The sequence below is a fragment of the Pseudorasbora parva genome, chromosome 18 (genome assembly GCF_024679245.1).
Source record: "Pseudorasbora parva isolate DD20220531a chromosome 18, ASM2467924v1, whole genome shotgun sequence".
Lineage (NCBI taxonomy): Eukaryota > Metazoa > Chordata > Actinopteri > Cypriniformes > Gobionidae > Pseudorasbora > Pseudorasbora parva.
The window spans coordinates 25,892,704-25,907,905 of NC_090189.1; the positions used below are offsets into that span (position 1 = coordinate 25,892,704).

A 15,202-nucleotide genomic window follows, 5' to 3' on the forward strand; every position below is an offset into this window, starting at 1 on the left:
ATAAATGTTATTTATCAAAATTCCAAACCGAATTTTCAGAATCAAATGACGTGGCACTGGGCAGTTTTAGAACATAAGGCCAAATAAATAACATTATTTGGTACGTGTCCAAATGTTTATATGCTACATCAATCTGTGGGGGTGAGGATGAATTATGATATATACAGAAATATCTAGTTTTCTTCATGAAGGGGCTGTACTTCCCCTATTTGTCACAACAATCATTAACAGGAAGTCTATGGGGAAGTGGATGTCATTCTTTCTTTTCATAAAGTGCTCTAGCGAATCCGGGGTGTTGGGTTTTTTGTATTTTTTTAAAATGTTGGTAGAATTTAAGTAATATTAAATCTTTCACGCCAACATTTGAAACTGTCAAATTGTCTATTTTTTGGTTTGTTTTCACCTTTGATTTATTTTTCTTGATTTGACACGGTCTCCTCGTGTTCTCGGTGGGCTTAGCGTCAGACACAGTGTGATCTCACTGTGAGAGTGGCAACATTTTTTCAATGCTTATAGATATCTTGGATTTGATATTCTTAAGCAAGTATAGTAGTTTTGGAACAATGAGTTTTGACAGTATTCCATCCAAATCGGAGGTTCTGAGCTGGGATTCACAACGGTTAGCAGACTTTCTGAGGAAAGTAAGTTGCTTTCTCTTTTCATCTTTCAATGTCAAATCACATTAATAGAAATTTAAAAATATAGAGATCTTAAAATGTTTGTTATAAAGACCTTCAGCACATATTTAATGCCAATAAAAATTGATAAATGGGAGTAGAAGTAGCACCAATGAAACTAAAATAGCATTAACTGTACTTTTATAGACATAAATTTTATATAAAATATTTGTTTATATATAAATGTGTATATGTGTATGATCCAGCATATTCAACTGACAGTTTCTTTTTCATTTCATTCCTTTTTAGCGGAATCTAACTGGATGTGATAAGGTCATAACACGACATAACATCACTGGACAAAGGTTCCTGGTATGTACCGTTAAAAAATTTGGCCCCCTGGTTTTGCTGAGTCACAACCCAAATTTTGCATTTAGAAAACAGAAATAACCATTTTAGGCCTTTGTCACAATTATGTATATCATCATAATTTTGTATGTTTTTGGCCCTATGCAGTTTGATTTTTTTTTATTTTTTTTTTTATTTAAATTTTAAAATGTGAAAAATAGCAATATTCTATATGAAGCACAGATCAAAATTTCCCTTTACAAAACCTAAGTGGTCTGACTCAATGTGGCATCATTGTTTCCCTTGATCCAACAATTCAGGAAGTGCTGTTATTAGAATCCAAAACTACTAAAAAATGTTAGAACTAATAATCATTTAGAATTAAATTACAAAAAATGTTTTTTTTTTTTTTTGTATTTGGGACCATTATTATTAACACAATTTGACCTGACCATGTTTTGCTTGTTTTTTATTTTATTGCGAATGCAAGCTTTTACACCACAGACTGAGCAAAATGAAGCATTGCTTGGTAATTGGTTAAGCTAAATTGGTATTATCTAACTGTGTACTTAAATTTAACAGCTGACTAGTTGATTTTAATCCATTACATACCTTTTGATTTTAATCCATTACATGCCTTCATTTAAGTAATCTGACATTATCAAGATTCATTTGTTCTGACAGTTCTTATCATACTTTATTACCATTTTCTAAACTTTTATATATATATATATATATATATATATATATATATATATATATATATATATATATATATATATGGTGTGTGTGTGTGTGTGTGTGTGTGTGTGTGTGTGTGTGTGTGTGTGTACAGAAAATATTCAGACACCCTTACATTTTTTACTCTTTGTTATATTGCAGCCATTTGCTAAAATCATTTAAGTTCATTTTTTTCTTGTTAATGTAAACAGCACCCCATATTAACAGAAAAAACACTGAATTTTTGACATTTTTGCAGATTTATTAAAAAAGAAAAACATGAAATTTCACATGGTCCTAAATACTCAGACCCTTTGCTCAGTATTTAGTAGAAGCACTCTTTTGATCTAATTCAGCCATGAGTCTTTTTGGGAAAGATGCAACTTTTTGGGATGAAGTTTTTCACACCTGGATTTGGGGATCCTCTGCCATTCCTCCTTGCAGATCCTCTCCAGTTCTGTCAGGTTGGATAGTAAATGGTGGAGGACAGCCATTTTCAGGTCTCTTCAGAGATGCTCAATTGGGTTTAAGTCTGGGCTCTGGCTGGGCCATTTAAGAACAGTCACAGAGTTGTTGTGAAGCCAGTCCTTCGTTATTTTATCTGTGTGCTTAAGGTCATTGTTTTGTTGGAAGGTGAACATTCAGCCCAGACTGAGGTCTTGAGCACTCTGGAGAAGGTTTTTCATCGAGCATATCCCTGTACTTGACCGTATTCATCTTCCCTCGATTGCAACCAGTCGTCCTGTCCCTGCAGCTGAAAAACACCCCCACAGCATGATGCTGCCACCACCATGCTTCACTGTTGGGACTGTATTGGACAGGTGATGAGCAGTCCCTGGTTTTCTCCACATATACAGCTTAGAATTAAGGCTCATCAGACCAGAGAATCTGACTTCTCACCATCTTGGAGTCCTTCAGGTTTTTTTTTTTTTTTTTTACAAATTCCATGTGGGCTTTCGTGTGTCTTGCACTGGGGAGAGGCTTCCGTCGGGCCACTCTTCCATAAAGCCCCAACTGGTGAAAGGCTGGAGTGATGGTTGATTTTCTACAACTTTCTCCCATCTCCCCACTGCATCCCCACTGGAGCTCAGCCACAGTGATCTTTGGGTTCTTCTTCACCTCTTCTCCACCGATAGCTCAGTTTGGCCAGACGGCCAGCTCTAGGAAGGGTTCAGGTCATCCCAAACGTCTTCCATTTAAGGATTATGGAAGCCAATGTGCTCTCATACGTGCAGCAGAATTTTGCCTTGCCACAGTTCTGTCTCTGAGCTCTTCAGGCAGTTCCTTTGACCTCAAGATTGTCAATTGCTCTGACATGCACTGTAAGCTGTACGTTCTTATATAGACAGGTGTGTGGCTTTCCTAATCAAGTCCAGTCAGTATAATAAAACACAGCTGGACTCAAATTAAGGTGTAGAACCATCTCAGGATGATCAGAAGAAATGGACAGCACCAGAGTTAAATATATGAGTGTCACAGCAAAGGGTCTGAATACTTAGGACCATGTGACATTTCAATTTTTCGTTTTTAATAAATTTGCAAAAATGTCAACAATTCTGGGGTTTTCTATCAATTTGGGGTGCTGTGTGTACATTAATGAGAAAATGAACCTAAATGAACATAAATTATTTCAGCAAATGGCTGCAATATAACAAAGAGTGACAAATGTAAGGGGGTCTGAATACTTTCCGTACCCACTCTATATACACATACAAATATATATTCAGTTTAATAATTCAATTTAAAGTCAGGCTGTATTTTTATTGTATTTTAGAGTATGACTGAAAATGACCTTCAAAAGTTCCCTAAGCTTCATGCGCCGTAAGTACTGACTGTAGTTTTTTCTGCTTATTTTGAGTATTTGTCTTGGTTTTTTCTTAGTCTGTGTCTGAAGTATTCTAAAGTTGTCTAAAGTATTAGCGATTCGCTAATACTTTAGACAACTTTAGAATTTATATATATATATATGACATTTAGATATTTATATATATAAGTGTAGAATAATTTATCATATCCGCAGTATTCAAAGACATTATTTATTTATGTAAAAAATGTATGTGTGTAAATTTAATGTAGAGTAAGTAAAAGTATTGTAGAGATTAAAAGAGCACAAACAGGTAGAAACGTGCTAGAGCACCATCTATGACATAGTGACTTTAAGAGGAAACACTGCACAGGAAAGATAAACCAGAGAAGCAGATGTGGCAGGAACCATTGCGTTGATGCAGAAATAATTTTGAAAAACATGCTTGGTGCGAAATGTTTGAACCCCCACCCTCCACACACACACACACACACACACACACACCATTAATAAAACTTAAATAAGCATATGTTATGGATTCTTCCCCAAAAGCACATTAGATATGCCACAGTGACTTCATGGTAATATGATTGTTGTTACTTTGTTGCTCAACAGGTTACTGTCAGGTGCACAGAAAATAGGACATAAAAATTACGTCTGTAACCACATCCTGCCTGAACTCTCATAAAGCAATAATCACATGCTGTTCTCTCATAAAAATGCCTACTAATCAATAACATGCCAGCAATGTTAGTTACACTTTGAGGATATGAAACTGATGTTTCTTTATTTTTGTAGGCTTATCTCCAAGATTTGTCAGGAAATCAACAAAGAGAAGAAGAATAGATTCTTTTCACCGATACCAGCAATAAGGCCAGTACTCTACCATCACAAATCTTGAGTTATATCTGATATATAATATACTCTCCCGTTCAAGTTTGGGGTTAGTAATATTTTTAATGTTTTTGAAAAAAGTCTCTTATACGTTCACAAAGGCTGCATTTATTTGATCAAAAACACAGTGCAAACAGAAATATTATTACTATTAATTTAAAGTAACTGTTTTCTATTTTAAGATATTTTAAAATGTAATTTATTCCTGTGATGTCAAAGCTAATTTTTCACTCCAGTCTTCAGTGTCACATGATCCTTCAGAAATCATTCTAATATGATGATTTGCTGCTCAAGAAACAATTCTTATTATCAATTTTGAAAACAGATGTGCTGCCTTATAGTTTTGTGAAAACCAGGCTAAAATTTTTTTTCCAGGTTTCTTTTATGAATAGAAATTTGAAAAGAACAGCATTTTTAACAACATTATAAATGTCTTTATTATTTTGATCAATTTAATGCTGAATAAAAATATTAACAAACTTTGAATGGGTTAATTCACACAAAAATTATCATTCTTTCATCATTTACTCTCATGTGGTTCCAAACCCGTATGCCTTTTTTTTCTTCTGCTGAACATAAGAAGAATGTGTGGTGTTATTTAAAAAAAAAACTTTTTTGCTTTTACATTGAAAGTCAAAGGCGACCTCATTGACTTTCATTAAATGGACAAAGAAAAAACAATCACTGATACATGTTTTTTAAAATAAAAAGTCATTCAAGTTTGGAACCACATGAGGGTGAATAAATGACCATATCCAGTCTACTGTCAATACACGACTAAATATCCTTATTGTTTTTTAACAGGCCATCACAACCAGTTCCCAGCTTCCCACAACCACCAGGTATAAAGTAGAATATATTAAATGCTACAAGTTTGCTTTTAAAGATATTGTCTAGAAGTTGCCTGCTCTTACTATTTTCAGTTGATCAATATGAGGATCAAGCATGGGACCCTGCAGAGTTTGTAAGTCTCTTATTTGTGTCTTAAAATGTTTTGAAGTGATCAGCATCACATCTGACAGGCAAAACGCATGTATTCTTTCCTCATTAAGGACAGTGAAGACGACTACGAGGATCCTACCGAGGATAATAATTCAGAAGACGGTGATGCTAGTGGTGGAGACTATGAGTCCCCAGAGGAGGGGTCAGACAGTGATAATGGCTATGAGCCTCCTCCATGTGAGCCTAAAGAAGACACGGCCCAGATCTGTCCCGCTAAACCCATGGAAAACAGCGATTATATTGGTACGCAAATGTGGAAACTTTTCCATCCTATTGCTGTCTCAGTCCTTTGAAAAAGTCATGATGGGATTCTTTTATTTTATTAGATAATACCCGAACACGTGGAGTGAGCAGAAGCCAACCGCCTGTGCCTCCAGAGCGCCCGGGCCCCGGACCCTCTCTCCCTCCTGTGGAGCGGCCAAGTGTGAGTCTTTTCTATTTCCAAATTGTATGTGTCCTACTTTGACTCTAATTTTCATTTTAGGAGTCTTCTTTGCAATAAACATTTTATATTCTGTAGGTTGGACTACATCTAAGAGAAGAGCGGCCCCTAAAAAGACCCCCAGGTAAAGCCAAATGTATGCCTCATTTTTTACCCACACAGTCAAACACAGCCTTGCAAAGTATACTTCTTTTGACTCGTACGCATACACAGGCATGTGCATGCACATTTTTGAGCTCTCATCACAAGTCACTACCAATGTAAATACTGCAAAAAAATGAAACGCACAAGTGCGACCTGGACATACAAAGTACACGCGGCTACAAAACGCCGGCTATGCGTCTACAGTACACGCATACGTGTAAAAAAAAAAAAAAAAAAGGGAAGTATACTTTGGGTTTAAGAGAGAGTATATTTATTGTCAGTGAAAGCTAATATGGGTGTGATGTAATTGAATTTATCCCCCTTTTCTATATGTGGTTTCCACCGTCCCGTGCTCCTGTAGCACCTGCTGTAGACCGCAGTACAAAGCCAGGAACTCTGGACCGAAGCCACCCTCCACCTGCAGCAGGTCACTGCCACTCACGTTTCTTAATGCTTTAAGCAAATAATTATTCAATAATAATGCAATTCAGATTACCTAAAGCTAAACAATTTTTTATCTAATAACGTGTTATATGTATTAAACCTTTAAACTATATTTTTTCTTCACAGTTGGAAGGGGCACTAGCTCGCTTGACAGAGTAAGTCTGATGTTTTATGAATAAATAAGCATCATTATTAGGTATAATTAATGAATTTATATATATATATATATATATATATATATATATATATATATATATATATATATATATATATATACCTATTATTACTTACAACATAATAACTTATGTCAGTGTTTATATTATGTCAGATAATTTATTTAATATATTTATTATTTCACTGTATGCTTAAAATAAAAATGATCCTTTTCCCCCTAAAATATAGTCTATTTCAAAGTTCCATTTTGACTAAAGCCAATAATAATTTAATATTTTAATATCTCTGTGGTAAATGGTTCTGTGATAGTTCTCTAATAATATCTTTTTTCTTCAGGCTGTCCTACCGCCGAGAAGGTAAAGTGATTTCATTTAGTTTAACTTTTGTTTAATTGTACTGCATTTGCAGCTTTAGTATGACAATATTTAGTGTCATATTTTACTATTTATTAATAGTAACTACTATTTATCTCTTATTGGTTTACTTTATTGCATCACTAAATGACATCAGTTACATCTTAGAATATGCTACATTTATATTTATAAAAATGTATAGGTATTTATACATTTATTATACATTTACATACATGTATATTTATAGATTTATACATATTAATATATAGGTATTATAATTAATTTATAGGTCATATAAGGCATGTTGCATCTTTTGTTGATCCTGGAACAACATTCCTGTCCAAAAACATTAGGGTCTTAACCCTATTTCTACCGCTAAACCTAACCCTGCCCCTGCCATCCCATATACTGTAAAAAAACAAACAAAACAAAAAAAACAGAGGGAATTGATAGATGACTGAGAATGGCATAGAATCCCCTAACCCCTAATCCTTGACATAAACTGTAAACTTGTCCCTTAAATCTGATTGGTTGGTTGGAATGTTCTACTTGGTGAAATCACATTCATAGCAGCGGTCAGGGCAATTACTATAAATCTCTTTCATGTCATTAAAGTATGATAGGTTTGTTATCCATTTTTCAGGATGTCATATGCTTTTTATCCTACAGCATTACTGCTGCTCCTCTCAGACTCCCTACAATGGATTTGCCAGGAGACCCAATGAGGCTTCCCAAACCCTCACTTCCTCCACCAGGGGTGCGCAGAAGTGCCTCCTCTGTAACTCCAGGCTACTCTCAAAACAGGTCAGATTCAAGAATTTAACGCTGCACCATTCTATTCACAGAGCTGCCGATGTAACCCGTATTTCTCTTTCCAACAGAAATCTTGACCACAGAAACGAGGTAATCACATTAGGCACACACACACACACACACACACTCTCTCTCTCACACACACACACACACACACACGTAGGCCTTATCGTTTAGCTATTAACTAAATTAATTTGACTGTTTTTTCTCTTCAACAGTTTCACGATGACAGTAAGTAATTTTCCAATTTTGTGTATTTGCATATTTTGATGAGTGAGCAGGCTTTAAAACAATAAATAATAAGCACAAACGCATAATGTTTGAATACTCACGATTTTACAGCTGCCAGGCACAGCTCCAACACATTTCCACTGCACGCCAGGAATCCTTCACCAAGACCGCCAGGAACCCACGGACAGGCCTTTCAAACAGACAAGTGTGTATTCAAATGAGAACACTGCTGTGGGTGATCAGATTTGATATTACTCAAGAACATGCTGCCAATTAATACTGAATGAAGTGCAGATACTCCATTATATTTGACTATTTGTCTGTCACATTTCACAGTATTAGCCCCAGTCGATCACTACCAGCAAAACTGCAGGAGGGTAAGCACACATTACACTAGTTTGAATTGTCTTACTAAATATATTTTCAATGAAAATAACTAATTACACCAATTATGTTGTTGAATAAAAGCAATGAACGATCACCAGAGAAGTGGGAGAGCAGCGCCACCACAACAAACAGACATGGGCAGCATGCAGGTACAGTACTTTGAAATGCTTGAGCTGCTGACTAGGGTTGCTAGGTCTGCAAACACTGATTCTTGAGATTAACATGTCCTAAACACAAAAGCTTTAACACTGAGGACTTTCCAAGGACACATAGCCTAGTCCTGTAAGTTACATATTTTTTAATATTTTAAACAAACAATATTGAGGTCTTTTCGGTCACAGCTTTAACATGTCAACTCTGTCATTGAAGTGTAATAGTTTCTGTAGTAGTTGTGGGATAAATCTTTTTTTTTTTTGGGGGGGGGGGGGGGGGGGGGGAGGATTTGATGGTTGACAAGTGCTCTCAAAAAGTCAAATGTGATTTAATATGTTTTTTTTTTTGTATATGGGAATGTTCATAATAGTTTTAAAACAGAAAGAATAAAAACAGAGAATGTACTATTTTATGGCTTAGCTCCTTTACTGGATACCAATTACATAACTGAAGACTTTACACAGTTTTGGATGGATTCAATTAAATTAGCATGCTTTTTTGTGCGCCTGACAGAGTTGACACAAATTTAATAATGAAGTGAATCAATATTCATTTTTTGAAAAAAAAAAAGAAAAGAAAAACATTTTCATAAAAACCTGTTTCTTTACATGCCACACACACACACACACACACAAACACACACACACACACACACACACACACACACACACATGTTGGTCTATGTGGTTTACAGGGACTCTCCATAGGCGTAATGGTTTTTATACTGTACTAACTGTATTGTCTATCCCCTTACACTGCCCCTGCCCCTAAACCTACCCATCACAGGAAACATTCTGCATTTTTACTTTCTCAAAAAAACATAATTTAGTATGTTTTTAAGGCCATTTGAATTATGAGGACATTTGATATGTCCTCATAAACCACATTTATAGTGTAATACCAGTGTAATACCCATGTAATTATACAAATTTGTGTCCTCATAAACCACATAAACAGGCTCACACACACACACACAAATTGCTAATCAAAACTAGCCCAATCTAGGGTCCTCCAGTAAAAATATAGACTCCAAAAACTACTCAAGGCAACAGAGTAAAAGCAACCCAATTCTTGGCAACAAAAAAAAGAAAACTTGACAACACTGCTGCTGACAATCAATCACACCACTTCAGACCAACCAGAAGAGGGCGCCATTGTGTTTCTGTTGAGGTGGTGTTACAGGAATGACTGGCGTATACTTTCTAGTACACTGAAGAAGAAGAAAAAAACGATTTTTACTCAGAAATTGCTTGTACGTTTCACAAATAATTCTAAAGAAAGGCAAGTAACACTAAATTAAACATGATTTGTTTAAAGTGGAAAAACTGCACAAGTATTTTCTTGTAAAACGTAGGCTACTCCTGGAATTTAAAACATTCCTTTTTATAATGTAAAGTGTATTCTTACTTCTCCAAGGTGCCAGTGCCCTTTTTACAGCATAAGCCTATAGGATAGTTATAACAGTCTATTCTATTCCAATTTCCCCATTCACTATTAGGTCTTTTGTGAAATGTTTAAAAGGCAAACATTTATCATTAGTCACTGTCAGCCCTAATATCTCATTATTTCTCAATTTTTAGGACATGGATCCATCTTGGTATATGGGTCAGATCTCACGCTATGAGGCAGATAGCTGTCTGAGGAGAGTTAACAGGGTGAGGCTTTGCATTCTTAAACCCTCATAGTAATTAGAGAATAAAAATGTAACTCTCAGGTTAACAAAGTTAATTTGTTAAAATGTACCACCCAACAGGATGGGACGTTCCTTGTGCGAGACAGCTCAAATCGATCCTCTACACAGCCTTACACACTCGTGGTCCTGTACCAGGACAAAGTTTACAATATTCAGATCCGCAGACTCCGAGATGGCTTCGTGCTAGGCACTGGGATGAAAGCCTCAGAGGTAACTGTTGTTGTTTTGTATGTCTTTAATCATAGCTACATGACCAACGCTTGTAACACTGTTGATTGTCTTTATTAGCAGGCTTACGACCGTGTCGGCGACATTATCAACCAGCACAGACACATGCCGCTCCTTCTTATTGATGCTAAGAACCGAGAATCAGGCCAACAGAAACAGTGTGCTCTGATTTACCCAGCTCGATATTAAACATGTATTCTACATGACTAATTTACAGTAACTACTTTTGCTTTTTCATATCATGATTTGATTTGTAACCAACTCAACAAATCAACACAATTCATAACTGTCAAAAAAAATTCTCAGGTGTGTGTAAAAAAGGTCTCTGGTGTTCTATAAAACATTGTAAAGTTTTTAAATGGATAGCTGCACATTGCATAGTACTGAACATACCGGTGTGTTCATATAAACAAAAAGAGTAGCCTACTTTATCACTATTTTCAACGTTATAGTTATTTCTCAAACAAATCAGTCTGGTCACGTTTTATTTGAAAGGACTTCCGGTTTAGTTGTTGTTAAATTTGTGTGATCGTAAAATATATGAAATGTATATTGACAAGATAATAAAGATTATAATTCTACATTTGTGAGGAACTTATTGAGGATTAATGGCACTGTCAACAAGGATTTGTGTTTTGGCGTCTTTTTCTATGAAACCATTCTGTACACCTGCCATTAATAATTTGAAGACTGACTTTAAAAAGGTGAAGCGCAGGACACAGTTTCCCCTAAATGATCTCACGTCTATCAAACTGTCTCTAAGTTTACAACACATCGGTGTACAAAAGGGGATTCAGTTACATGACTTTGGTATGAAACATCAAAGCAACAGGTTACAATAATAATGCTGTTTGTGGAAGACTGTCGGGACTCTATGAGTGCTTCTGTTTGTTATATGGGTTCTGGATAATTGATTAGATCGTACAGCTCATTGTTATTATTTACTTATTTTTATGTAGCCTAAAAAAAAAATATATATATATATATATATATTATATATAAACATAATTTTTTTTTTTTTTTGTTGGGTTTTTTTTTCAATCTCCCTTTTCCCCCCATATAATCTGCTTTGAGACTCAATTTAGGCTACACTTAATGGTAACACTTTATTTTACAGTGTCCTTGTTACACGTTTCATTCAGCTAAACCTAACCCTAATCCCACCATAACTCTATACTAAGTAGGCTACATGTGGTAAATTAATATAAGGCTACTCAGTACTTACATAATTTCACTGTAACATGACACCTTTAAATAAAGTGTAACCACAATTTATTGTACAGTGTCATTGTCACATGTAGTTTACTATAGTAATAGCTATAAATTATGCATAAATATGCAACTAAAAACAAACCCATAATCCTAACATAGTAGGCCTAAGTAGCCTATGGAGGCCTATTTATTTGATATTAATTACAGTGTAACAAAGACACCTTAAAATAGTGTGCACATAATGGTAAATATTTTAGACGTGATCAGTTACGCTTTCGTCAGCCAGACTGGATTTAACTTAAATAAAAACATTTAAAGAAGGAAATTATGGGTAAAAGTGTGGACACGTTAGCGAAATGTAGGTCCATTATCAGTAGCGATGTTACAAAGAAGCACCGTTCTAACAAGTTACTTTCAAACCAGGCTTTCTGTCGGCAAACTCGGAGATTCACGGGACCAACTTGAAAATTAGCGAAATCGGTGTGGAACTTTTTCGTCCTCGTAAGAAACTCCCGATGACGCGGATTCCTTTTGGATACATTTCGCCCGCGAACATTAGCCGATTACCATTACATATTTAAAGGTAAAAGGTAGGCCTACTCACTCATTGTGGTTTTGATGTACCTTCAAAAACAGGTTTTAATCATCTGCCGGCTATAGATGGAACAACGGATCAGATGGTTAAATATAACCGTGCAAAATCAGACTAACAATTAATCGCGCGTGATCTGACTACGGCTGGGGAGTCGCTCTGCGTGTGGAGGAATGGGTGGCGCGCGTGCACTGTATAAGAATGTAAATTAGGCTACGTTTGAGACCCAAATTGCTCAAATTGAAATCGCATTATCTCAAGTGAAAGGGCGGGGGTAAAAGATGGGTTGGGGGGGACGCTAAACACATTTAGCTTCAAGTCACAAAAATGTAAACAAATTATCCAAGCCTACAGCATGATGTTTATCATGACAGATAAGCCAGTTTGGTAACATTAAATTAGATAGGCTAAATTTGTCAGGACATTGGACAAGATTTGTTTATTTGTTTAATTTATTTATTTATCTATCAATTAATTTACTACACCTAATTTCATTTTAATAGTTCAGATTAAAACACAGGCTAATCTACTTGTATAATGTTAGATATGATTAGTTAAACTCTGGCAAATTGTGCACATTTTAACTGATCCAGAAGTTTAAATGTATCTAAAGTCAACGTTTTTGATATTCAAAATGTTTTGTGTTTTGCATAATGACATGAAAGATTTAAGGAATTTAAGTTAATCAATCCATGAGTCACTCATGAGACTTAAGTTATTTCACTGATATAGGCCTATCTAAACCACCCACCCATCCCCAGAGGTACCACCCCACCCGCCAAACAAATGAGGGCTGAGGTGTGACCGTGACAGCCAATCAGAGCAGAGAGGGTGTTACAAAACTTGTATAAATAGTTCAGGTGAGACAGGTGTCAGTTTGTGATGCACCTGACCAATCCACCTGTGTGAGACAGAGGCAGCAGCAGTAGGTAATTTCTCCCAGAACGAAGGGAGGAAAGCATGACGTCATTTGTTCCACAAGCCCTTTCACCTCAATTCCACAGCATGGGCCAGGAGTCCCAAGAGTTCAGCCTGTACGGTGAAAACTTCTACAGCACTCAGTCTGTGCCTAGTCCACAGCAAACCTTGCCGTCCACGTACGATTTTGGAGAATATGCCGGACAGACCTCCAACCCTTACCTGTGGTTCAACGGACCCGGGCTCAATACGGCTCCCTGTCTCAGCGGAGGGCCTCAGCACTACGGGATGACAAAGCCGTACATGGCTGCAGGTGGAATCGGCAGCTCGGACGGCAGCATCAGCTGGTTCTCCCTGCCTTCCCAAGAAGATCTGATGAAACTCGTGAGGCCTCCGTACTCTTATTCAGCACTCATTGCGATGGCAATACACGGAGCCCCAAGCCGTCGGCTCACTCTTAGCCAGATCTACCAGTATGTGGCTGACAACTTCCCCTTCTACAACAAGAGCAAAGCCAGCTGGCAGAACTCCATCCGGCATAATCTCTCTCTCAACGACTGCTTCATGAAAGTGCCCAGAGATGACGCTGACCCAGGTTAGAACATGCTCGAACTTCTTTGTGTTACTGCTTGGGTTTTAGTTAAGTTTAAGTTCACTTTTAACTGCCAAAATAACATTAAGTTACTTCTGTTGAACAGGTAAAGGCAACTATTGGACCCTTGACCCAAACTGTGAGAAGATGTTCGATAATGGCAACTTCCGTCGCAAAAGGAAGAGAAAGTCTGACTCTTTGGCCGAAGAGGAGGGTAAAGGCTATTCTGGATCAGACTCTGCTCTATCAAGTCCTAAAGAGCCCAGCGACACCTCCGAGAGAGGAAACTCTCCTGTCTCCACAGACCTGACACCATGTCTCAAAGGCTTCCTAAGTCAAATGGGTGATGTGGCTTCAGGCTCAAGAGAGGCTCTTCTCCCATCTCCCCTGGCAAGCCAAAGATCTTCTCCGACTGGGGCATATGGCTCGTACTCGCCGAGCGCAACCGTGCCGCAATGGGAAACCCACATCCCTCCTCCTGTCACAGCCGACATCTCCCCATCGCCCGCTCCATACACAGACAGCTATAGTGACACTATGCTCAACCAGTACACCAGCCAGCTCTATCCAGTGCTGGGTGCCTCTGACTTGCTGTATTCACGTGAGGGAACAGAGGTGTAGCACTGGACATAGCACCATCAGGTATGAACTGTGGCCACAGGCACTTGAGGGAGCGGTCGGCCTGCACCGTGAGCCACCTTCCCACCGCAGTGCCTGATTCAGCAGGTCCGAGTGGACACGGAGGAGATTCTCTCTATCTGATGAGAATGCTTAGTTGTGTGAATGCTCTCACACGCTATTCTCAGACTCAGACTTGCTGACATTATCTAATTCATGTTGTAGCTGCAAGACAACAGTAATCGCCCCGAGCTACTGCTCCCAATCCCGTTTTTTGTGTTGTGGTTTTTGTGTTGTTTTTTGCCACACATTAAATCTGTAAAAATGTAAGCCTGGAACACACATAAATGCACTGCCTTTTGGCATGAATAAGAATTTGTCCATTGTTCAATATTTTGTATTTGTGTTGTTTGATTTATATATTTTGTGATTGTAATATATACTGTATTTGCCATAATAAACATGCATATTCACAATTGCTACCATCCTTATTGCTATCATATTTATGGTCATATATGGGGATAGTTAACCTAAAATGTGCTGTTATCGTATGAAATATATAACCTTATTATATATCTTTAACAAGGGAAACATTATTATATAAAATATACAACCCTATAAACAAAATAAGGTTTCATTAGTTACAGTTAGTTAACTACATTAGTTGACATAAACCATAATGAAATGCACTTTTTCAGAATTTATTAATCTTTTAATGTTAATATTTACTATTATTAAACAAACTGTATTTGTAACCATTAGTAAATGCACTGTGAACTAGCATGAACAAACAATGAATGACTATTTTTATTAATTAACATTA

General features: G+C 36.9%; 2 protein-coding genes across 5 annotated transcripts; both read left to right on the forward strand.

Annotated features, from left to right (window-relative positions):
• The first annotated feature begins 246 nt into the window (after positions 1–246).
• Positions 247–11,030, forward strand: lcp2a (lymphocyte cytosolic protein 2a). 4 transcript variants are annotated; one of them, XM_067422963.1, is made up of 21 exons: positions 247–641; positions 927–989; positions 3,460–3,506; positions 4,288–4,362; positions 5,188–5,225; positions 5,307–5,347; positions 5,436–5,628; positions 5,712–5,809; positions 5,906–5,963; positions 6,333–6,398; positions 6,542–6,570; positions 6,926–6,945; positions 7,612–7,746; positions 7,824–7,845; positions 7,974–7,986; positions 8,098–8,191; positions 8,323–8,363; positions 8,455–8,522; positions 10,107–10,181; positions 10,280–10,429; positions 10,508–11,030. In XM_067422963.1, exons 1-21 carry the CDS (start codon positions 507–509, stop codon positions 10,634–10,636), a joined length of 1,590 nt encoding a protein of 529 aa, XP_067279064.1. In that variant the 5' UTR covers positions 247–506; the 3' UTR covers positions 10,637–11,030. The 4 variants fall into 4 exon arrangements, with proteins under 4 accessions (XP_067279064.1, XP_067279065.1, XP_067279066.1 ...); XM_067422964.1 differs by having other exon boundaries at positions 10,511–11,030; XM_067422965.1 differs by having other exon boundaries at positions 5,906–5,951.
• A 1,588-nt stretch (positions 11,031–12,618) lies between these two features.
• Positions 12,619–14,848, forward strand: foxi3a (forkhead box I3a). The gene is made up of 2 exons (XM_067423478.1): positions 12,619–13,764; positions 13,868–14,848. The coding sequence occupies exons 1-2, from the start codon at positions 13,212–13,214 to the stop codon at positions 14,380–14,382; spliced, it is 1,068 nt and encodes a 355-aa protein (XP_067279579.1). The 5' UTR covers positions 12,619–13,211; the 3' UTR covers positions 14,383–14,848.
• The last annotated feature ends 354 nt before the right edge of the window (positions 14,849–15,202 follow it).